At 38.9% G+C, this 25,283-nt stretch overlaps 1 protein-coding gene across 1 annotated transcript in view; it reads left to right on the top strand.

Moving 5' to 3' along the window:
* Positions 1–24,967, top strand: part of LOC136717364 (transmembrane protein 87A) — a 41,548-nt gene extending 16,581 nt beyond the window's left edge. The window contains exons 5-20 of the mRNA XM_066694985.1: positions 1,449–1,493; positions 2,143–2,199; positions 3,187–3,340; positions 4,440–4,501; positions 4,977–5,160; positions 6,964–7,063; positions 7,664–7,757; positions 8,771–8,844; positions 10,250–10,356; positions 10,880–10,938; positions 11,421–11,524; positions 12,478–12,560; positions 15,917–15,981; positions 16,251–16,303; positions 18,044–18,074; positions 19,866–24,967. Of these exons, the coding sequence (XP_066551082.1) occupies positions 1,449–1,493; positions 2,143–2,199; positions 3,187–3,340; positions 4,440–4,501; positions 4,977–5,160; positions 6,964–7,063; positions 7,664–7,757; positions 8,771–8,844; positions 10,250–10,356; positions 10,880–10,938; positions 11,421–11,524; positions 12,478–12,560; positions 15,917–15,981; positions 16,251–16,303; positions 18,044–18,074; positions 19,866–19,907 (1,314 nt within the window). The 3' untranslated portion in view covers positions 19,908–24,967. The remainder of the gene's footprint in view (positions 1–1,448; positions 1,494–2,142; positions 2,200–3,186; positions 3,341–4,439; positions 4,502–4,976; positions 5,161–6,963; positions 7,064–7,663; positions 7,758–8,770; positions 8,845–10,249; positions 10,357–10,879; positions 10,939–11,420; positions 11,525–12,477; positions 12,561–15,916; positions 15,982–16,250; positions 16,304–18,043; positions 18,075–19,865) is intronic.
* The last annotated feature ends 316 nt before the right edge of the window (positions 24,968–25,283 follow it).

The following is a 25,283-nucleotide window of genomic DNA, read 5'->3' as shown; positions in this document are numbered from 1 at the left end:
ATATTGATGAGATGGGAAGGCATAGTTTAGAATGCCAGTGCTATAGAAATGACCTTTCAGACACTGATATGTTAAAGTTAAATGTTGAATTGTAGCTCATAAATATGTAGAGAACACTAAGAAACAGTGTCTGCACTCTTGGACAGTATAGAAATCTGTTTTGCTAATAAAAAAATAAATAGTGTACTTTTAAAATCTGGCACTATGAGAAATGCATATTTTATGCTGCTGACATAGCTAAGATGATCACTAAGTAAATGCTGTCAGAATTTTACTCTGAACTTGTCTCTGACCCGACCCATCAGGTAAATGTGGTTTCGCTCTTATTAAATCATGCAATGTTCTAGTATGTGTATAGTTTCCTAATTACTTTGTGTGATATAAATTATATATACATAGGCAAACAAGTGTATCTGATGCATAGAAAAATGCTCTCTGGTTCCGATTCCGAGCTACATAAATACACACACACGTTACATTGTCAGCATGTTGCAACACTGTGTCCCCAAGACACGATTCTTTAAAATCAAGTAAAGAACAGGAGAAATTAACATCAGGAGCTAATTATTACTAATTATACACAACAGCTGTTTTTTTATATATTTAATAAGTGAAAGCTATCTTGGTTCTATACCTGGGCTGTCATTATATGCGTGAATTAAATAAATTACAGTATAATAGTCCAGTGTTTCTTCAGAAGTGTATCTAAAGCACATGCCAGCTGGACCTGCTACAAGTGCTCTAGAGTTCTAATGTGGTTGATTTGGCTGTGTGACTGGGTTGCTGTAAGGTATTCTGGCAAGACTTGTTCTCCTGAAACCTGTCGTCTATGATCCACATCCACACATTTATACTGCTATGTCTAAGTCCCATTATGCCAAGTTATTTGACAACCTACTAAAAAGTTACTGACCAATCCAGGGAATGTTTGAAGGCATTTTTGTATAATTTACAATGGGGAAGAAAATCCTCTTCATAGAACTTTTCACTTGTTAAAATTATAGATACTGATCTATTAACTTTTCTCTTGTTTACATTGGACGTATTGATTTTGTCCTTTGGTATGTCCCAGTCTTGTGCGTTGTCATCAAATAAAGGGCACAATGATTACACACCTGCTAACCATAATAAATAATAAAATGTCTGCCTACGATGAAAAGGCATTGGAATGTTGCCCATGTAGTAATTGTATTATCAGTTTGCCTTGCACGTTCAATATTCTGCAAGGCATACTTTTTCTCTGTAAAATATCCTGTTCTATAGCTTAAGTGGCACTGCTTTTGTATATGTTCTGTTTTTTCCACAATATTTTTTCTTCCTCCTTTCTGTTCTCTACATTTTCTGTAATTGAGGCTTTTTTCAGGAGTATATGTATATCGCATCTTTATCACTTTGTAAACCCACTCCTCCTATGCAATTAAATGACAAAGAAAATCCTTCTCTTCCAGGTTTACTACAGTTCCTTTCCCCCTTACCAGCCCTTGGCAAACCCAGTAAGTTTTATGGTGTCTAACGAGAAACTCAGCCGGAGAGAGAAATTGTGACCATTCTGGGTTGCCTTAAGTGTGTACTTGAGATCAGGTTTCCCCAAAAATACATGCATGAACAAAAATTAAAACGCTTTTCTTATGATTTCACTGCACAATGATCCAATTTGAGTTTGTATACAGTTCTGCTGAACACAGAAAAACATGGGTATGCTTTGGAAAATGTGTGAATTTGCAGTATTTGGCAGTAGAATTTAAAGTAGAAATTTGTAGAGGTTTGCTCACCTGTAGTTAATTTATCACACAAAAAGTGTTTACATGCCAAAAACTATTGTTGGCTTTCAGAATACTATTCAACATTTCTAGATGGTGATTTCTGTGAATATATTTTATAGCATCTGCTTTGTGACCAAAAGGATGCATTATGATTGATTGGACTAAGATGTTTGATCCCAGTAACAACACGATCTGGCTGAACTACAAGACATGAAGTAAATGAATTCCCAGACCTTCTTGCAGATGGCTGAGATGCACAAAACAATTGGACATCCAACACATTAATTTGAAGCAACAAAGAAGCATTAACTCCTTGATCTGAAAGCATAACGTGTGTAGGCCATTGTGTTCACGGAATTGCTTTTTTGTTCTTTTAAAGGGTCATGGCAGCAATCTCCAAAATCAAACCAACCCTGATGAGTGGACAGGGAAACCAGTGAGTAGCAAGAATCCCTGTCTTTCAAAAGTGGACTAGATTTGTTTGTTTTTCCTCTCTGGGAGATTGTGATTTTGCTCCATATTTAAATTCATCCCTCTTGGGCCATTGGAAATCTCTGCTTAATGGGAAAGAGAGTGGGAAATATATAAACCTGAGAAAAAAAAAACAGATCAATAGAGAAATAATAGGGAAGGTGCTAACACAGGCTCAGAGATTCATTGAGGGTAGCTCACCCAGGTTACTAAAGTGTACACCGCTTCTTATTAGGTCGCCCGATCACTTACAGCCTGATCCATAAGTGATACGTTTTTGCTTTTTTGCCTTGTGTTTAGCTGCAAATCATTTACTAACCCCAACTGCCAAAACAAAATCAGTATTGTTTACATTCTTATTTCATGCTCATAGACAGGTAGACAGACAGTCCTGAAAAATAGTGTGCACTCTCTACGGATGTTGAATGGTTGTTTAATTATTTGTTTTAGTTGTTATTTTCATTGTATAATGTTATGTGTAAATCAAAATTATTTGTTATAATTGTACAAGAATTTTAGCTTGAGTTCATGCATTCCAAGATATGTTCTGCATCCATAATGCATAATGTACTGTTTGCATGGAATAAGAGAAGGGCAATTAGTTGCAGGTTTTTCATATTTTCTATCTATCTATTTATCTAATGTCCGGCTAGTAAAACAGTCTTTGAATAGCAGACAATCATAAATGTAGCAACAAAATGTCTTATGTATTAAATATATTAAAGATATGCCATGTCTTTTAACCAGTATTCTGGCCATCTGTAAAAAAGGCTTGCAGTCCATTTGGTTAAGGTTTTATTTATTTATTTTGCCTAGACACTTGAAGTTTCACATTAGTGAGTTCATATTCTCTTATGTGTTGAATTGATGCTGTAAATAACTTTTTTGAGGGATGGACACACCAGATACATATCAAATTGAGTCTGACAGTGTTGCTGTTTGTTTACTACAGACTCTGGGTGCAGTGGCAAAAGCCTGGCACACCAGTCCTTATATGTTCATCGTGAAGATCTTGCCAGTGTGGCCCAGCAATGCCAAGGGAGGGAAGCAAGGATCCAGTGAGGAGAAACAGCCCAATGTGTCATCCAGGAGCTGGGCATTCAACAGTATGTCAATAATGCGGGGCCTAGATCAGCAGTCTCAAACTCAGTTCCTGGAAGGACACTGCATCTTCTGACTTTTTTTCCAACCAAGTTCCCAGTTTCTTAATTGGTCTGATTTAGCTAATTAATTGGTTGAATGTAATGCTCCTCTAGAGACTGCAAATTATATTACAGCCAGTGCATCTTAGTTGAATCAAAACAATGTTTAAATATTAAAACATTTTCCGGTTAAACTAATGATTTTGTTTGTAAAAAATAGGTTAATTAAGATCATCAGAAAATCAGATGAGACTGAAGCCCTCCAGGAATAAAGTTGGAGACCTTTGGCCTACATAGAAATTATTACAAACATTGAAACTCTGGGAAGTCATTGTCGCAGCATTGTGTAGGGTTCATGAAAGTACAGTAGATTTCTAGGAATGTGTACTGCAACTTAAATATTGAAAATGTATAGTGGAAGTATATAATGTGGATTTGACTATATTGGTCTTTAATTTCTTTATCAATGCTTGTGCTCAGTTGTCATTTAGAGGTATCTGTATGCTAATTAAGGGATAATTATTTTTAAATCAGTTTAAAGCAAATTGATTTAAAAATATACTATTTTCCCAGTTATACCTTTTTCAAATTACTTCACCAGTGTTTAATCCTAGGATTTGTACTGCTGTTTCCTAGTCAAGGCTGGGGGTGCAAATAAAAAATGTCAACAGCTTCACAGACATCTGAGCATCCCGCGTCTAAATCAGAAGACATAACTTTTTTCTTAATACAGCTTGATGGAATCTGTTTGAGTAACCTTCAAAAACCTATAATTGGATTTTAATAAAACAAAATTGAACAAAGTACATAGTTTCAGTTGAGGAGTGCTAATTTGTGTAGGAGAAATCCAAAATTCAAGCCGACACTAAGCCTCTTAAAGTATCATATGAAATCTTGGGATACTTTCTTGGTCGTCTTCATAACACATACTCTTGTACATTCTTAAAATAAATGTGGAAAGAACCATCTGAATATGTTCAGCAGTGACTTTTCAGTTTGTTTAAGGACTTTGTTTGCGTCGCTGTCTGTTGCTCAGCTGATAGCAGTTTTATGTCTCCTGCAGTGACTGTGGAAATGAAGGGATCTCATGAGTACTCCTCCCCAGCTGATTGGCCTCTCATGATTGTAAGTGATGCCAGAGTTCAGGTCCATGTGCTCATGGAACTGGGGATCTTTGGATGGCCTTCGTTCGACCTGTTCTTATATTCAATTGCCTTTTAACCTCAGGGTCAGCCTAGGTGATGTTCTTTTAGCCTCACCAAAACTTTGTATAGCAGCGATGGCCACGTTAGAAAATCTGCTGATTTGTTTTGCCCGTCTTGCGAAACATATTGTGAAATACACAGTCATGGGACACGCTGTTTGTCTACCTATCTAATATCCATAAGGCCTCAATTCATGCTTTAATTAGTGTCCCACTTAGAATTGTGACTGTGCTGTTTTGTGATTCTATCTTGGGAAAAGATACCTCTAGGTTTGAGTGTCCTGATTTCTATACTTGCATTCTGTATAAACATACTGTGAGTTTGTGTGAAGCATCAATTGCAGTGTTTAGGATTATGATCCTGTGTTTGTGTATGTGTCTATGTCCATTTTGCAGTTCTTCATGGTGATGTGTATTGTGTATGTCCTGTTTGGGGCACTGTGGCTCCTCTGGTCTGCCTGCTATTGGAGAGACCTGCTGCGAATCCAGTTCTGGATTGGGGCAGTCATCCTGCTAGGGATGCTGGAGAAAGCCGTCTTCTACTCCGAGTACCAGAGTATCCGCTACAAAGGCGAAAACGGTAAGACTGGATCTCTAAATCTCCCCTCTGATCCTCGACAGTAACAGTCAGATGACGTGTGTGGAATAGCTGTCTTGGTGGTAGGGTACTGTTAATGGATGTTTTGGCATGTTTTTATTTTTAGCAGAAAGACAGAATGCTGTTGTGTCAGGAAGCAGAATATAAGATGTTCCAAGCATACAGTGAGGGGAAAAAAGTATTTGATCCCCTGCTGATTTTGTACGTTTGCCAACTGACAAAGAAATGATCAGTCTATAATTTTAATGGTAGGTGTATTTTAACAGTGAGAGACAGAATAACAACAAAAAAATCCAGAAAAACGCATTTCAAAAAAGTTATAAATTGATTTGCATGTACATGAGGGAAATAAGTATTTGATCCCCTATCAATCGGCAAGATTTCTGGCTCCCAGGTGTCTTTTATACAGGTAACGAGCTGAGATTAGGAGCACTGTCTTAAAGGGAGTGCTCCTAATCTCATCTCGTTACCTGTATAAAAGACACCTGTCCACAGAAGCAATCAATCAATCAGACTGTCCACCATGACCAAGACCAAAGAGCTGTCCAAGGATGTCAGGGACAAGATTGTAGACCTACACAAGGCTGGAATGGGCTACAAGACCATCGCCAAGCAGCTTGGTGAGAAAGTGACAACAGTTGGTGCGATTATTCGCAAATGGAAGAAACGCAAAATAACTGTCAGTCTCCCTCGGTCTGAGACTCCATGCAAGATCTCACCTCGTGGAGTTTCAATGATCATGAGAACGGTGAGGAATCAGCCCAGAACTACACGGGAGGATCTTGTTAATGATCTCAAGGCAGCTGGGACCATAGTCAACAAGAAAACAACTGGTAACACACTACGCCGTAAAGGACTGAAATCCTGCAGCGCCCGCAAGGTCCCCCTGCTCAAGAAAGCACATGTACAGGCCCGTCTGAAGTTTGCCAATGAACATCTGAATGATTCAGAGGAGAACTGGGTGAAAGTGTTGTGGACAGATTAGACCAAAATCGAGCTCTTTGGCATCAACTCAACTCACCGTATTTGGAGGAGGAGGAATGACCCCAAGAACACCATCCCCACCGTCAAACATGGAGGTGGAAACATTATGCTTTGGGGGTGTTTTTCTGCTAAGGGGACAGGACAACTGCACCGCATCAAAGGGACGATGGACGGGGCCATGTACCGTCAAATCTTGGGTGAGAACCTCCTTCCCTCAGCCAGGGCATTGAAAATGGGTCGTGGATGGGTATTCCAGCATGACAATGACCCAAAACACACAGCCAAGGCAACAAAGGAGTGGCTCAAGAAGAAGCACATTAAGGTCCTGTAGTGGCCTAGTCAGTCTCCAGACCTTAATCCCATAGAAAATCTGTGGAGGGAGCTGAAGGTTCGAGTTGCCAAACGTCAGCCTCGAAACCTTAATGACTTGGAGAGGATCTGCAAAGAGGAGTGGGACAAAATCCCTCCTGAGATGTGTGCAAACCTGGTGGCCAACTACAAGAAACGTCTGTCCTCTGTGATTGCCAACAAGGGTTTTGCCACCAAGTACTAAGTCGAAGGGGTCAAATACTTATTTCCCTCATTCACATGCAAATCAATTTATAACTTTTTTGAAATGCGTTTTTCTGGATTTTTTGGTTGTTATTCTGTCTCTCACTGTTAAAATACGCCTACCATTAAAATTATAGACTGATCATTTATTTGTCAGTGGGCAAACGTACAAAATCAGCAGGGTATCAAATACTTTTTTCCCTCACTGTATATGGCCCATTTCACATGAATGTGTCCATGTCTCTCCAGTCCAGGGGGCTGAGATCTTGGCTGAGCTCCTCTCCTCACTGAAGAGATCACTGGCTCGCATCCTTGTCCTCATCGTCAGCCTTGGCTATGGCATTGTGAAGTGAGTGCCAGATAGTAACCAGCAGGCTCTCCAGCAGGGCTACCCCAGATAGGGTTTGTACAGGGAGAATTGGGCTATGCCTCTGGGGCTCGAGACAAGACCACTTGCACTGGGACCCAGCACACCAGATTTGCTCCTTGTCATCCCTTTTTAGTTACATTTCACACCTCAATTACTGTACGGTGTACACATCTCAGGGTGAACCCCTCTTGAAAATGTATAGCATATAAGATGCAATTAAGTTGACATTGCTGTTATAAAGTTATCACTGTACAGTTACAAACTAGCCATATACTCCCCCTTTCACATTTCTCTATGGTCTGTCAGTTTGTTGAGCAGCAATATCTGACAGAGCACTGTCTCCTAGCTGTCTCCTAGAGCTAAGCAGTAATGTGTTCTCAGAGAGGTTATCACAGACTGTCCTGCATATTTTGCAACCTGTCAGAGCTGATTGACTGCACAATTGTTTTAGTCTTGTGTGTTCTTACTGAGATTAGTTCTTTGAATAGGGGCTTACTGATGCTCAGGCATCATCACTTCTCATCATGTGATATGCAATTGCAGTATCAGCTGAGACACTGTACTTGCCGTTTCCCACAGACCCAGGCTGGGCACTACGGTCCACCGGCTAGTAGCTGTGGGGCTGGTATACCTGCTATTCTCCTCAGTGGAAGGTGTCCTCAGGGTCACTGGTGTGAGTATCACTCTTTGACCTTGTGGGCGCAGACTGGAGCTCAAGACCAACAACCACAGCTGTGCGTGTTTTCTTGATTTTGATGATCAACCTGCCACACAGCCAGGCATACCAGAGTATCATGGAAGTTTTTCCCTTATTCAAGCTTACCATGGTAAATTTACCATAGGATTCTTGCAATTTTAACATGATTTGAATGTGGTAATTGTTTCATTGTGCTTTACTGCTCTGGAGTACCATATTATATCATTATACAAATGTCAAAGGCATGTTTGGTATTGTAGATAATGGTTAATCCACAGTGAAGGCTTGTTCAAGTCGTAGGAGATCACTGTAGAACTATGGTATAAATAGTGTGAAAAACATGGTAAATTTACCAGGGTAAACTTGCTTCAGGTACCAAAGAATCTCCACAATTATCCTTCTCCATTGTTCCTCTCAAACCCCAGTCACTTAGGCTCATATATTGTCCAAGTTCTTCGACTGCACTTCTGAGAAGACCATATTAAAATCTGACTGTTTTAATATGATCTGACAAACATGAAGTAATAAATGAAAGATACAGTGCTGTGCTGATACCAAGAAAAAAATATATATTTATATAAAAACTAGAAAAAAGATTAATCACACTCACAATATCTTAGAAGGTGCTGGGAATCAAAAAATATCATATAGAATAAAAGGAAAGAAATACTTACTTACTACACTTACTACAGCTCCAAAAAAGAAAAAGTATTTATTTAGCCTATGCTTCACAGGTTTTTAGCAATGTTTCGATCTACCAGAGATCTTAATCAGGATGAAAAGAAAAGAAAAGAGCTGTAGTAAGTGTGCGGGTATTTCTTTATTTTTATATTATAAGATCTAAAATGATATGTATAAAATACACAAAAAGCATAAAATCTTAATTCAAGAAACTCTAGTACAAGCCAGCAGTAATAGACTATATGAGAGTGGAAGATGCCAGTTAGGGAGTTAATCCATCTAATTTGTCTCTTTCCCTTGTTCCTCAGGGTTTTAATGGAACTGTGGCTGTAGTTGCCAACCTCAGTCTGTCTCTGACTGACTCGTGTGTGATGTGGTGGATATCCTTTACTCTTCTCACCAGCCTCCTATACAACCTTATTATCTACTGTGAATGTATAACCTAGCTGGATGACAGGGGCTGGATCTTAATAGCTACCTATTGTGACAGGTTGGGAGGCCTGTCTCAAAAAAGGCTGGTTTGTAAGTGGGGTCTGGTCTCGAAACACATACACACACAATAGGGAGGCAGGCAGAGGGTACATGAAAGGCTTGCGGTTTTATTGTTGCACACAATGGTGGGTGCAGTGTTAACAAAGTATACAAAACAAAATTCTGGCTCTGTCTGAGCACTGACTAAACCTAAACAGTCCCTAAATAACCAAACAAACATTAATAACAGTAATAGGCACCTGGGTCGGCAGGCCAATATATCAAAGGGATAAGGCAGGTTGGAAATCAAAGTCCGTTACAGAGGGAGGTTGTCAGACAGTCCGGGGTTCAAGAGGGAGAATGGTCCAGGTACAGAAAAAGGAATGGTAAGCCAGTGAATCAGTCAACTCAAAACTTATCCCTTCATTCAACCGCTCTTACACTCTCTCGCCATCTTCCTCTCAATCTCTCTCAACCTCCTGTGCACCTTGTTGCTCACCCAGACAACAATGTCTCTTATGGTCCGTTTCCCTTTTCCTTTTATAGAGGAAGTGGTGGGCTATTCCCATCAGAATCCCTGCTGGTTTTTGGGGGTTGGAGTCTGGGAGTATGTAAAGTATGTCATTTAGTTCTATAGTACAGGCTAATAAAATAATCATTCCACATCTCCAATACCCCTAGTATAGAGGTATAAGAACATTAGGAAGTTTACAAATGAGAGGAAGCTATTCAACCCATCATGCTCATTTGGGTCCTAACGAAGTGATCCAAGGATCCAGTCTATTTTTTAATGTTCCCAAATTGTCACAATCTGGAACAAACTGCCCAGCGATGTGGTTGAAGCCGACAACTTTCTGTCTGAAGAAGTGTCTCCTGTTATCCGTCTTGAATGTCTTTAAGCCCAATTTCCATTTGTGTCCCTGGGTCCAGATCTAGAAAAGCTCCTCTGGTTTGAAGTGGTCAGTGCCTTTCATGATTTTGAACACTTGAATAAAGTCCCCACATAGTTTTCTCTGTTACTTACATTACTTTGTTTGTTTTAAATTCTACACTTTTGACAATATACCCTAGAATTTTGTTTGCCTTTTTATTGCTTTCTCATATTTTTTGGATGAGGAAAGTGATGAGTCCACATAGACTCCTAGGTCTTGCGTTACTACTTCCAGTTCTATTCCTCCCAAGGTGTAATTATAATGGACATTTTTATTAACTGCATGTAATACCTTCCACATTGAATTTAATCTGCCAGGTGTATAGGAGACCTTCTGATTCTGATTTGATCCCTTTTATGATAGTTCCTTAACAGCAGCCCACATCTTCATCAGCCTGTCACAGACTATACGCTTGCTAAAGCTACGCAGGAATGTAGTGAAGCTTTCCCTGTACCAGCACTTCACCAACACCCTCATATTCTCCGTCCTTGGTGAGAGACCACTGCCACTGCCTTGGGTTACACTAGGGGGGACAGTGGGACACTGGTAGCATGAAAGTCAGTATCACAATGCTCAATGACAGTACAGTCGGTAAGATAGAAGATTTATTCACTCAAGGTTTTCTCATCTGTTTGTTAATTCATTTCAGCACACATGGATTATACACAGAACTAGTTGTGTAGCTAGAAGAAGGAAATAAGGCACAGAATACCAGCTTCAATCTATCCTCCAGCTGGTTTATGAAGATGACTAATAAGACACTTTACAACAGATTCTTTATAACTCTGTTTATACTGCCTTTTAGAGATACAAGTTGGATGTGATCTTTCTCAGTTTCTGTCTCCTTCTAGAAACATACGCATGTATTCATCAAATTCACAATCCCGCTACAGAAGGGGCACATGTGTGACATCTGTAGGAAACTCAAACCCATACAGCCATCGAATAAATCTCAACTTCTGACCCAGCGCACATCTCAGACTCGCGATACAGAATTGTTTTCTTTTTTCACAGCATCTATCATCTTCATCATGTGGACTACTAAAGTCTTCAGTCAGGTGGATTGTCAGACGGTGAGTCTAGTTTCACTCTGGTACATTAAATATACTTTCTAGTGTACAGTCAACAGCTCTAGGACATATTTGCAGTGGACTGGTAGGGGAAATCAAATATTGCTATCTTTTAGTTTGTTTTAATTTGGCATCATCAATTAGGTTGCTGACTTTAAATCCCTGTATTTGGTGGAGGGGAAAAAAACGACTTCCCGAATAGAAATGGACATATTCTGAAATATTTTCAGGCCTTGACAGAGCAATGATAGAGATTGATGGAGACCGACCTAAAGAAGGCTGACATTTAATTTGTGCATTGTGATTTTACTGTAAATAGATTGCCACTATTTACCTTTGGTGGGGTTGGTGGATGTGGGTGTTGGATGGAGATGTTTATTTTATCTTGGCTGGATCGGTGCATTTGAAAGAGACCATTAGAGCTGTGTACTCTATAGTGAGTGAATCCCTTTGCTGAGCCTGCCTGTGCTGGGATGTGTTTGTAGGGCTGGAGAGATCAGTGGGTGGACAATGCCTTCTGGCGCCTGCTCTTCTCCACTATCCTCCTCGTCATCATGGTGCTACTTAGACCCTCCGCCAACAATCAGAGGTAATCTACCCCCTACCCCCTGCACTCTCACTGGGATCGCTGTGACAAGTGGTTTATCTGGTATAGTAGTGCTCATTTTACACCTATACACCATGCCTTTCCTCTATATTATACAGTAGCTGCTGTGCTTGTGTAACAGGGCTCATAATGTATGGGCTCGTAATGTTGACTGTATCCATCTCTGAACTAGATAAAGTGTTCAGTTGCCCCACGTTAGGGATTCTTTGGCATAGCGGGTATGTTGCCCTGCTGGGGAAGATGGCAGTTTAAATTTGAACTGGGCCATTGACTGCACACACCACAACTGCCTTCACTTTAGTTCTGCCTGACCCCCATAGTTGAGATTTAGCAAAGGATTTTCTGAATTAATTTCTTGAAGGATTGTGTGATTTTAGGTTATGGTTATTTCACTGTAATATCATATTCTTTGAGTAGGAAAGCTCAATGGGAAATGGGAAGTAAACGTATATTAAGTGCAGAAGGAAACCCTTTTAAAAATACAAAAATATCCATGAAGATTTTTCAGATAAAAAAAATCTGTACTGGCGTTGGTACTTGGAATAAGCTGTAAGTAATTCAGCTAAATCTCTTCTGTAAACATTTCCTCCAAATCATTTGACATTTTCCCTTAACCCAGTTTAAGCTTTTCTAAATTTAAGTGTAAAGGGAATTGAAAAAATCTCCTTAAAAAGGCCAATAGTCCCCGATTCTCTGAAATGGCATTTAATTGGGATGTAGATGGACGTTGTGTTTTTGGAAAGGATTATACAGGCTCAAAGTTAATAAAATTACCCAACTGAACAGAAAAATCTGATATTTTTACACACTCCAAACAACAACATACAACCCTATCATATTGGAAACTGTGATAGTTGTCCTTTAAGTTATTAAATATTTAAGGCGTTTGCGCAACTAGCTAGTAGTCCTGTGATCCCCATCTATCCTTCCTACAGGTTCTCCTACTCACCTCTGATTGATGAGGAGGAGGAGGAGGATGACGACGAAGCCAAGGAGCCCATGCTGAACGAGGCCTTTGGTAAGACTAGCCTACCACACCTTTTCTGATCACAGACAAGTTCAACTTCCCAGTGAGGAGAACACTGGCAACACCAGAACAATTGCAGGCAGTAACTTGGTTATCTTTCAAGTCGGAAGCACTACCCAAGGGGGAGGGGTTTCAGAGTGCATCCGCTGGAACGTATTGAATACATTTGTGTATTAAAGCTGCCATTCGCCCCTGTGTCCATCACTCAAACAGGACCCTTCCACGTCCCGTTTGTATTAAGGGTGACGTCTGCACGGAGACTTCCTCTTTTTGCCCTTCGCCTTGGTTCATCAACACGTGTAAGATAGACTCTGTGTTTTTTATAAAACCAGAAAATTGGCTGGCAGGACATATTGTGCTTTACTTCCACCGATTCGCTATAGTTGTGTGTGATTGCTGTTTTCATTATTTAAATTAGCCACACTGTCTTGTACCGTCGGCGCCTTGGCTCATTTCAGCTTTTTCACATACGACTACTATTCGTTTAATGTTATTATTATTATTATTATTATTATTATTATTATTATTATTATTCAGACTAGTTCGCTGTATTGGTTTCCTCCACAGCAGGAGCACACGCAGCAGAAGTAAAAGCTTCGGTCTGTCGTAAGAGACCTCACCCGCGAGAGGGGCTCCACTGTCGGCTTGCACAGTTCTACAACTGTAGGAGGTCTCGCCCAGTTTTCTGGATTGAGCTCTGCTGTGCTCACCTTTCCATGGTAGTGGTGGATAGAGGTCGACCGATAGTGGATTTTCAAAACTGACACCGATAACAATAATTAGAGTGGGGGTAAAAGCCGATATCCGATTAATCTGCCGTTTTAATTTTTTTTTTAATTATTATTATTTTTTCCTTTTTCATCAAATAAAATCAAAATATTGCATCAAATATATAGCACTCAATGTAAAATTGCAACACTCTGAACTTTATTATCAAAAGAAATTACACTATGAACTAAAAAAAATTATAAAATAAATATAATAAATAACAAATGAAATAGATCAATTCAAAATTAATTAAAAAATAATAAAAGTATTGAAAATTGGATAAAAAATTTGGGAGTTCGGTTTTGAAAGAACTGCAGCATTAATTCAACATTACTCTTTTTAGATAATTGCTGAAAATAAACTACAAATAATGAATTGCCAGTAATAACAAACTTTGGGTACTTTGTGGCCTGAGGGCAGAGCTGCTGCTCACCTGACTGACCTCCCACTCACACAGGCTCAGTCATGGCACATGCACTGGCTCTGCTAAAACAGAGACACAAGACTCGCTTTCAATTTGTAGAAGTGCTTTCTTATTTCTCAGTAGATGAAAACATAAACACGAGACTGCACTATGCATTGTAGTACTTTTATTAATAGTTTTTCATGTCGCATTTACAAGCAATATAGGTGGCTTCTGTTATTTTACAACCGGATTAGCAAGGAAACATTAGAAAACAATTCTGGAATAATCTAGTGCATCAGTGTGTACACAAACGTTCAATGTTTGTAATACATGCAATTGAGTTACACAAATAAATATGATTCAAAATAAAGAATAGAAACGAACAGGTTCATATACAGAAATACGAATCTAAAAATAAAAGACTTGTGCAAATAACTCGGTAGAAATTAGAAAGGTAGAAATGTAAAAATGTAATGCCCTGATTAAAATGCTCTGAGTGTACAATAAAGCAATATTTTTAAACGCAACCATTTTTATTCTTCACTACTAAACTACTTAGGGTCCATAAATAATATTTATTGTACTTCCAGATCAAATAAATTATATAATCCCGGTGGAAACAGAGTATTTAATCGGTAGAATCCAGTGGGTAAATGTTGCTGTCTGAAAGCTCTAAAATGTCTGCGGGATATAAGTGCTAATTAGCTATTTATAATACTGCCACAGTCGTAAACAAAGTACCTTCCTTTTAATTTTGTTTGTTTTCAATGTTAGATTGACAACTTGTATGCGTACCTCTTCTCTCAACCGAAGTTGTTAAGCGCGCATCAATTTGAATTTCCAGCCAAGCAGCGTCTGCGCGCTGAGCCAAGTCACATGTGACAGTAAACTCCATGAGGAGTCAGTGATGGTTTTCATTTCACTGCTAGATGCTGTGTTTATCCCCTACAACAAGGATATTAATGTGTATAACCCCAAAAAACTATCGGCCATTATCGTCGTTCATTTTTGCAGATTGCCGATAGTTTCGGTCGACCTCTAGTGGTGGATTTTCTGCACGTTAATTCCACTATCTCGGCACTGGTGTCCTCAACGCTGAGGGACCTGTCCTGCCCTAACAGTCAGTGCCGGCAATGCTCCGCCAAGCATATTAGGCTGGAGACCAGATGGCTCGCCTCTGCTATGTAGCGTAAGGTACACTTATAAATTTCAGTTAAAGAAGTGAATTTAAGTATCACCTTATCAAGAATCCTAGAATCTTGTAGAACTCAGTTTCTGCAATAATTGGACACAGACACCAATTCCAAAGATATAAATTCTCAAATGTATTAAAAAACAAAGATAAAATGTAGCACTACACTAGTTTATACAGAAATGGAAAAACTAATTAAAATTCACTCAAGATCAACAAATCAAAGACAAATCACTTCCATGACCAAATCAAAGACCATGGAATCGCATATGATAACACACAAAACGTTACACAAAATTACAAACGCATTGACTACAATACCGGTTAGTAAGACAAAGGTGAGTCTCTGATTTGTATTGTTAGTTAGTTACATTAAATAACTAATGCAGGTTAGTATTTATGTCAAATAACTTCTCGTTATATATATATCAGTCTCAGTCTCATTTACATTTGGGTGCCGAGAAAGATTTTATCATTTCTTGTTACCACGATTCTCCCTAATTGATTACTGTTCAATGATTAAGGCTTGGCAGGGCCACCTATAATCTAGTGTCTATTAACGTGTGTCAATTTCAGACTAAACAGTTAAACAGGAATGAGAAGATATTTCTTGGCATTGACAGACATACTACTAATGGTGGCGTACTGTTTTGGCATACTATTTAGTACACTAGTATGCGGTTTTGGACGCAGCCATATACAAACAGGAAGCAGGAAGGGACCCATTTGAGTGACTGACACAGGGGCCAATAGGAAGCTTTGATAGAAAGATGCTTCGATCAGGTTCCAACAGGCAGTACTCGAAAGATAACACAAATTCTGGTGTTTAATAGAACCTGGTCACACTATCCAAAGAACTTAAAATGTAAAAACAAATTAGTGTTAACACTATTTGGAAAATACTTCTATGAATGTTTATCTGAAGGGTCCATTGGAGTGTCTGCCTCTGTGTGTGTGATCTGCTCTTTGTGTTTTATGCAGAGGGAATGAAGATGAGGGGAGCTAAGCCAGAAACCAATGGAATGCCCAAAGCAGTAAATAAAGAAGTGAGTCCTGGCAGCACACTGTGGACAGTTCAATGGTCACCTGTTGAATATTGCAACGGTACAGGCTTTCTGATCACAGCAACAGTTTGGTCTTGCATCACTACTCAGTATGATTCAATACAGTCATAATATTAAAACATCTAATATATTAAATACTGATAGATGCAGGTGAATTTGAAATATGTACAATGGGAACCTAAGTTATTAGTAAGCTGTACTGTGCTTTGCTGTTCCTGTGTGTAAGATTTTGTGTTTTCTGTCTCTGTCAGGATGAGGACATGAAGTGGGTGGAGGAGAATATCCCCACGTCTGTGGCTGATGTGTGAGTATACTGCAAATGTAGGGCTATGAAGCTCTGGACAATATTACAATTGGATAATAACCCTGGTCAAAATTGCAACTGAAACTGATTAATCAGTCAATGCATAAATATGTATTTGTATAGCACACTTTGCAGGGTAGCCTCAGATTGATTTACAGATTGATGAACAGACAACAACAAAATAATAATCTTTGTGGTGGGATGCCTCATCAGCCATGCTAAGATCAGCTTTTCGTAGCGAAAAGGACAGAGATAATTTGCATCATTCAGATGTTTTTCTATTTGAACGCTATAGAGTAGGATAATTTACCTAATAAATATACTTGACCTATGCTTTGACATTAACACAGACTATATGCATATGCGCATTCCTGTACTCGGTTGGAGATAACAGCAAAGCTGCTGCTACAAGGTTATAAACAATTTTAATGAATCGGTAATCCCATAGTTGTAATTTTTATAAATGTAGCCTACATTATTATGCAGGGATCCCCAACATCATCGGTGCTGTACAGTCAGATCCACATCAAGGCACCTCGGGACCAAATAAGAGAGATTTTGTGAACAGGAAATCATTTCACAGCATTAATGTACAGGTGCTTATGACATTATTAAAACTCAACAACTGTTGCAAATATTCCAATGTTGTAACAGTGCTCAACAGTATGGAATCAGACTTTTGATAATACTGTACATCATCCATGACTTTACCTCAGTTATTCTCATATGATCTATGAATCCACCTGCCTCATTTCAAATTTTGAAGGCATGTGCCCAGGCTCTGTTCACGACTCAAGAATATTCAAAGGGTACATTGTGTCAGAGATTTGAGGTAGGTATAGGAAATCTTATTTGTCAGAAATCATTATTAAATATTTGTTTTATGAAATTATTTAAGTGTTCATCACATAGGTCATTATGGATAATTTCCTGTTAATTTGGCTACTAGTCGAAGAAACCATTTATATCGGATAGTTTAATTAGTATAACATAATACTACAGTGATATATTTTTTTTAAAGAACAAAGGCAAAATATGACAAAACAATAGAGAGCTAACCATTATCATACAGCAACATTCTCTCAGTACATTTTACGGTCCATTACTACAAGCATGCAAATTTAAATTGGAGGTGTGTGTAAATGCATCGCCTGTGTAATATACAATATGAAGCAATTTCTTTGCTATGATTCCTCTCTGGACTTGGCAGCAGCAGTGTTGCATTTAGCTATGAAAATGTCTTCATATTCCTCAAAACATTCGAGGAGAAGGTCTTGCTCAGTCAGGCTGACAAAAGTTGCTCTCTGTTTTGACATTATCTTGGGTACAGTGCTCCACAATCGTCCCTTGTGAGGCAGCACGAGCATGCCCACGTATCTTGGTTAATTAAGTCTGAATCGAGTTTAAGAGACAAGTTTAGCCTCTATTCAGCTTCAAGGAATGGAGATAGCCTGATTTAAATTATCATGTAACTGAATCTGGCAAACGTCTGATTAGCCTGAATTAGTTAAACCAAGTACAAGAAACAGGGCCCTGATGTGGAACCCTCATGTTGTGGAGAAGCAGAGTTGTTGGGGGCAGTGCGTTCTGATGATCTTCAATAAATATCCTATAAGTAACAATAAATGTGGCCTTTTTCCAAAAGGGGTAACAAATAAAAGGCTGAAACCCAGGGGCCTGTGTTAACAGTGCTGTTAGCAATGCTTCTCACTCTGTCTTCCCCTCTCCGTCTCTCTGCAGGACACTCCCAGTAATGCTTGATGAGGAGGAGGTAAAGTCATCCCTTGTTTCTTTCTTCCTGGTCTGATGATCTCGGTTATTATTTCCCAATTAATGCACAGAACGAGCTGCTCATTCAGGGGCTGACTCGTGTAAAATGCAAAGTAGCCCATTCAACTTTATTAAGTAGCCCATAAAACTTTTAAGTCTTGTTTAAGAACACTGCATGACTGTTCAGCACTTAAGCATAAAAATAACATTTTCTTTTTTCTTTCCATAAATTGTTCTTGCTTCTGATGTATTTCCATTTTTCCTCTCAAAGTCTTGTCCCATGAAACGGATATATTTTAAAGGGGGAAAAGTATGCAGTGTTGTAATGCATTTTTTTTTTTTTGAAATATCTGATTAACAATAGAAAAAATAAAGTAATGGGAGTAACGGCAATTACAAAGCACATGGTTTAAAATAATTAATGGAAATTATGTCTCCAGTGACCTTTGCTCTTTTGTGGCCTTATTACAGATGGGTGATAAATTATAGGAAAAACCTAAATAAATGAGTGGAGGAACATAATGAATTCAGATTCCTTAAAGCAAGGTGTACTGCATGGTACAAGTTAAGCAATTAACATCCTATTAAGTTCTGTGGCATGTATAAAAATGCTGAGCAGGCCCAGTTGACCTCGATTTTTGGATCGAAATGGCAAGAGGAGAGTTCAGTGGTGCAAAAACCATAGACACTGGTCTACAGAGATGTGGAATAAAGTCAGATGAGTCATCCAACACCATATTCTCAACAAGTGGGCGAGTGCATGTGTGGCGACACCAAGAGAACAGTACAGGCCTGACTGCTTGACCCCTACAGTGAGGGGGTCCGGAGGCTCTGTTATGCTGTGGGGGGCATTTTCCTGCCATGGTTTGGGTTCACTTGTCCCCTTAGAGGGAAGGGTCTCTGCAAATCATTACAAAGTTATTTTGAGTGATCACCTTTATCCTATGGTGAAACATTTCTATCCTGATGGGAGTGGTCTCTTCCAGGATGACAATACCCCATCCACAGGACACAAGGGGTCAGTGAATGGTTAGATGAGTATGAAAATGATGTGAATCATATGCTATGGCCTTTGCAGTCACCAGATCTCAACCCAATTGTACACCTATGGGAGATTTTGGACCGACGTGTTATACAGCGCTCTCCACCGCCATCATCAAAACACCAAATGAAGGAAAATCTTTTGGAAGAATGGTGTTCATCCCTCCAGTAGAGTCCAGAGACTCGTAGAATCTGTGCCAAGAGCATTAAAGCTGTTCTGGTAGCTCGTGCTGCCCAACACCTTACTGAGACACTTTGTGTTGTTTTTTCCTTTAATTTGTCACCCGTCTGTTTAATCTTATGTAAACTATAAGTGTAGGTGTTCTTGTGTAAACTGTAACTTGCCATGGATAAGGGTGTCTGCTAAGAAAATAAATAATAATAATCGTCAATGTAAAGTTATAATTTAGTTTAAATAAGTTAATAAGTACACAATGCAATGTATACATTAAAGATTGAAATCTCTAATAATGAGAATGGAGGACATATAAATGGCAACCGATTAGGATTGTGTGAGTGGTTATAAAGAGGTTTTATAGGTTTCATAGTGCTTATGTTTGTAGACACTAGTCTACACTAGTCAAATATCTTACTACAGCTTAGAGGTTATCCAGCCACAATAATGACAACACCTGGGAAATGCCATAGTAACAAGCCCAGCTCTGCTGAAATAAATGTGCTATAAATGTATACTGGGAAGTGGTATTTGGGAAAGTGGTCCCTTTAACAATTTCTCTATCATTCTCTACAGGAGATTCTGAAAACCAAGCTTGAGAGATCGAAAATGGAGTAGCGGGGATAGAAACTCTGCTTTATGGGGATCATGCATTTTCGACTGATCTCACAAAGGACACTTCTGGCACCAGTTTTTTTTTTTCTCCCCTCAGGACAACAGCTACTCCATTCTAGTAGTGATACTCAGTGTCGGCAGGGAGGTGGAGTGCGGAGGGGAGCTGGGAGGAGGGCTGCTGGGAGGAGGGCTGCTGTTTGTACCGTTTGTTTGTTGTTGTTTTGGTTTGTGTAATCAAATGAAAGCGAGAGGCTGGTTATTCCTATCAGGTCCTGAAGTGCAGCAACAAAAACACAACAAGCCAAAAAAAAAAAAAAAGACAAACTTAAAAAGACCAGAAGCTGTGAATGAGATATAGTGACACACAATACTAATAATAGTAATAATAATAATAATAATAATAATAATAATAATAATAATAATAATAATAATAATAATGAAATACCAAGGAAGACTTTTTTTGTTTGTTTTTACCCTTAAGAACTCTGTGTGGTCTTTGAACAGTTGGAATATACAAAAATATACTATCCCATTTTACCTGGCCTGTGCATGTGACATAGATGTCAGTCTAGTTTCCTAAGGATTCATTTAAGCTTCTCGGTAAGCCCTTGCTGTTTGTGAGGTTGAAACTGTAGTGTCCCTTTTGAAAGTGGAAAAAAAAAAACTCTATTGCCCTGATTTTAATGGATTCGGTTTTAAGTTGTACATTTTAATTTTTGTATTTTGATGTTACTTATTTTTGAATGTAATATACTCATATATACACACACACACACACACATATATATATATATATATATATATATATATATATATAGTAATGAAAGCGGCAGGGATCAAGCCAACAGCACTCCGCTTGTTGCTTAGTCAAAGGAGTTTCTTTATTTAAACAGAGAGTCACGCCTCAGGGCGCTCAACCAAGACAGGTACAGGGTTAGCACCACACTACACTGGGGCACCACCTATCTCAATTTAGCAGGGACCCTCCCTCAATCACATGTGCTGTGTCCTGGAACTCCTGTTGCCTACGGCTTATGCTGGCGTGCCAGTGCTGGCGGGTCACTATGATGTTGTAGGTGTGACAGAAACATGGCTTACAGAAAACAATGGGGATGAATACAGGTTAGAAGGATGCACACAGTTTAGGAGAGACAACCAAAATCGAAAAGGGGGTAGGGGTAGCATTATATGTGAAAAATGACATTGAGGCAGAAGAACTCAAATTAGATCCTAGTAACGGAACAGAATCTTTGTGCGAGAAACTTTTGGACAAGAGATGTGGAGGATTAGTGGTAGGAGTGTGTTACAGACCACCCAACTCAGATATTCAGCAAGATGTTGCATTGTACAGTGTCATCAGGACTGCATGTAGCAAGGATGTGGCTGTTATAAAGGGGGATTTCAATTTCCCAAACATAGACTGGGAAAGCCTGGTTGGGACTACAGAGGCAGAAATATAGATGGTTGAGATGGTAAATGACTGCTTTCTAACTCAATTTGTCAGGGAACCAACCAGGAAGAGTGCATGCATTGATTTGATATTTTCAAATGACCAAGATAGAGTCAGAGGGACACCAGTTAGAGAACCAATGGCAAATTGTGATCACAACATGGTTAGCTTTGAGGCATTCTTGCAAAAAACAAGGACCAAGTCTAAAACAAAGATCTACAATTTCAGAAAAGCAAACCTTGAAGGTATGAGGCGGCACTTAGAAGAGGTAGACTGGAGCACACTGGATACAGATTCAGTTGAAAATGGATGGTTATATTTTAAGAATATACTACTTGAGGCTCAGGAGAAAATTGTACCAAAACTAAGCAAATTGAGGACCAAAGAACAGTGGCCAAAATGGTTTAATAGACGTATGCAAAAAATATCAAGAGGAAGACAATGCAGTATAGCACATACAAAAGGGATGATTCTAAATACATAGAATATGTTGAACTGCAAAGAGATCTTAAGAAAGGGATCAGGAAAGCAAAGAGGGAAATAGAAAGAAACAAAGCTCTTGGAGCTAAAACTAATGCAAAGAGCATTTTTCAATACTACAACAGCAAGAGGACAATAAAGGAGGAAGTGAAACCGATAAAGGAAAATGAACAAGATGTGGCAAATATTCTAAATGAGTATTTCACAGAGGTTTTCACAAAAGAAAAAACAGATGACATGCCACAGGTTAACAATCAGTCCAGTGAAACCCTAAGAGAGATCAGGATAAATGAGGAGGAGGTACTAAAGGGACTAGCAGGATTAAAAACAAACAAATCACCTGGGACAGATGGTATATTTCCAACAGTACTTAAAGAAATGAGGGAAATTATTTATAGGGCGCTAACTCAAATATTCCAAATGACACTTAGAACAGGGGATGTGCCAACTGACTGGAAGACAGCAAATGTCATACCAATCCACAAGAAAGGGGACAAAACTGAGCCGGGAAATTACAGACCACTCAGTCTCACCTGCATCACTTGTAAAATGTTTGGAGAAAATTATTAGACAGAAAATAGAGGAGCATCTTAATGAAAACCATATTCTTGGAGATAGTCAACGTGGGTTTAGACGAGGCAGATCATGTCTTACTAATTTATTAGAATTTTTTGAACATGCAACTGCAGCTGTAGATCATGTGAAAGCATATGATATGATATACTTAGATTTTCAAAAAGCTTTTGATAAGGTTCCACACCAAAGACTGATTCTCAAATTGGAAGCTGTAGGCATTCAGGGTAATGTAAGTAGATGGATTATGAACTAGTTGATGTATAGGAAACAGAGGGTGTTGATTAGAGAAGTTGCTTCCAACTGAGTGAGGTTGTTAGTGGAGTTCCACAGGGATCAGTACTAGGCCTGTTTCTAATCTATATTAATGATCTGGACTCTTGGATAGTTATCAAACTTGTGAAATTTGCAGATGATACTAAAATAGGTGGCTCAGCAGATACAATCTTGGTAGCACAGGCTATTCAAAGGGACTTAGATAACATTCAGTTGTGGGCCGACACCTGGCAAATGAACTTCAATGTGGAAGGTAATACATGCAGGTAACAAAAATGTCCACTATAATTACACTATGGGAGGAATAGAACTAGATGAAGTAACGCATGAGAAAGACCTAGGAGTCTATGTGGACTCCTCACTTTCTCCATCCAAACTGTGGGGAATAAAAAAGGCAAACACAATGCTAGGGTATATTGTCAAAAGTGTAGAATTCAGAACAAGGGCAGTAATGTTCAGACTACAATGCGCTAGTTAGAGCTCATCTGGATACTGTGTGCAGTTCTGGGCTCCACACTTCAAGAAAGATATTGCTGCTGTAGAGGCAGTTCAGAGGAGAGCAACCAGACTTATTCCAGATCTGAAGGGAATGTCCTACTCGGAGAGACTGAGGGAACTGAACCTTTTCACCCTGGAACAGAGATTATGTGGGGACTTGATTCAAGTCTTCAAAATCATGAAAGGCATCGACCACATCAAACCAGAGGAGCTTTTCCAGAACAGCAGGGACACACGCACTCGGGGACACAAATGGAAATTGGGCTTCAAGGCATTCAAAACCGAGAACAGGAGACACTTCTTCACACAGAGAGGCGTCACAATCTGGAACAAACTCCCCAGCGATGTGGCTGAAGCGACAATTTGGGAATGCACTTTTTGTACATGTACATGATTTAATTGTAGCAGGATATCTTGATTAGGTTTGGAAGGAGAATGGACTGGATTTGAACTACAAGCCATATACACTTACCTTTGTGCTTGGTTTGCAGTAGTTTCTTTCTAATAGAAATATAAATATTTATCTTAAAGCTTTTCAAAACATCAACGCCTTTTCTTTGATTCTGTTTCAAAATCTAAATCAGTCCTGCATTCAAATCCTCCCATTTGAAATTTGGTATTATGCACAATGCATACTATGTTAATGTGGACATAATGTATTAGTTACTTCTTTTAACAGTTTTGGAGGAAGTGCATTTAAGATGATAGTTATTCACCACACGCAATTCCCTATGATGCTAAATAGGCATGTTTGTTTTGAAGGTAAGGGAAATGCATCGTTTCCCCATAACTGTGGCATATTTTTTAGTGAATAGTACAAATCTAAAGTGTTAATAGATGACCTAATGAAGATCGGCAAGTAATATTTTATCTTGGGGAAACTCTCTTCACAGATTGCAGAGGAAACTAATGTAACAATCTCCTGCTGTACCAAGTCCCACAACAACAGACCAATGTATAGATTTAGAATCCTGGCTTGTTCTCTATGAGTGGAACTGAGCATTAGGGAGTTTAGGGAATTAATTCCAATAGCTGCTCTGACTCATTTAGCACATGATACTGCCCTGTACTGGAAAACACTGCCACATGGCTCTGTCTGTACTAGGAACATGATCTCAAAGCTTCTGTGATTTATTTTCTTATTTAATTATATTATTATTATTATTATTATTATTATTATTATTATTATTAGAACATGGTGTGTGAGATTAGAATAGTTCTCACTGTGCATAACCCTGTCCATAGTTTTGATTAGGGAAACTGAAGGCTTGTGATAAAATCATTTTCTTCTTTATTTTATCTATGTATATGTGAATCTTTTATTGTTTTCTTATTTTGTTTGCTAGTGTAACACACAGCCCAGTTCCACAAAATGCCTTTCTACACAATTCCATCGATGTTTGTTTGTTTGTTTGTTTGTTTATTTATTTAGTACAATGATCTGTCACCTTTTTTGTGGGGGAGTGTACTCGGAAGTTTCCCTCATACTGATTGTAAAGGGGTAAAAAAAATCGCAGGGGGCCATGAATCTGTCCTTTCCTTTAAGGTTTGTGTTAGGATCATTCTGGAGCAGGGGTTCCCAAAGTGCAGCCCTCAAGGTTTGTTTGGTGCGGCCCCCCAATCCAACCTTCAGCCACAACCTTTACTATCTTTTTACACTTTCTGAACATTTTCTGTTACAAATTGCAGATGTAATTTGGGGGGAAATAATAAAACGGCAATTATAGTTCATAAATGTTCCCTAACAGAAATGTATAGGAAATAAAAAGTTATGATTTGGGACATATTTCGTTTTCATCTGTGGTTAATTTTCTATTGCGGACCCCCCATGCCATGCAGCCTCCGGAAATTGACGCTCCATCGCCAGACATTGGGAACCCCTGTTCTAGAGTTTGCTGTCATGCTTTTAATATTAAGTATGTTATACTTATGCTGCAGGCCATGTAGCATGATGTACGTAATATACTTTTGATTTGTTGATCAAGGGCTCTATATCAGGGCTACAGCAGGGAAGTTCTGCACCCCTGTTGTGCACTAGGAGAATACTATTCTGATAGGGTGATAAAAATTGAGGTTTCTGATCCTGACCTGCTCTAGGATGA

Source organism: Amia ocellicauda, chromosome 21 (genome assembly GCF_036373705.1).
Source record: "Amia ocellicauda isolate fAmiCal2 chromosome 21, fAmiCal2.hap1, whole genome shotgun sequence".
Lineage (NCBI taxonomy): Eukaryota > Metazoa > Chordata > Actinopteri > Amiiformes > Amiidae > Amia > Amia ocellicauda.
The sequence above is the reverse complement of the archived record's forward strand: the minus strand, read 5'-3'. Positions and strand labels throughout refer to the sequence as shown.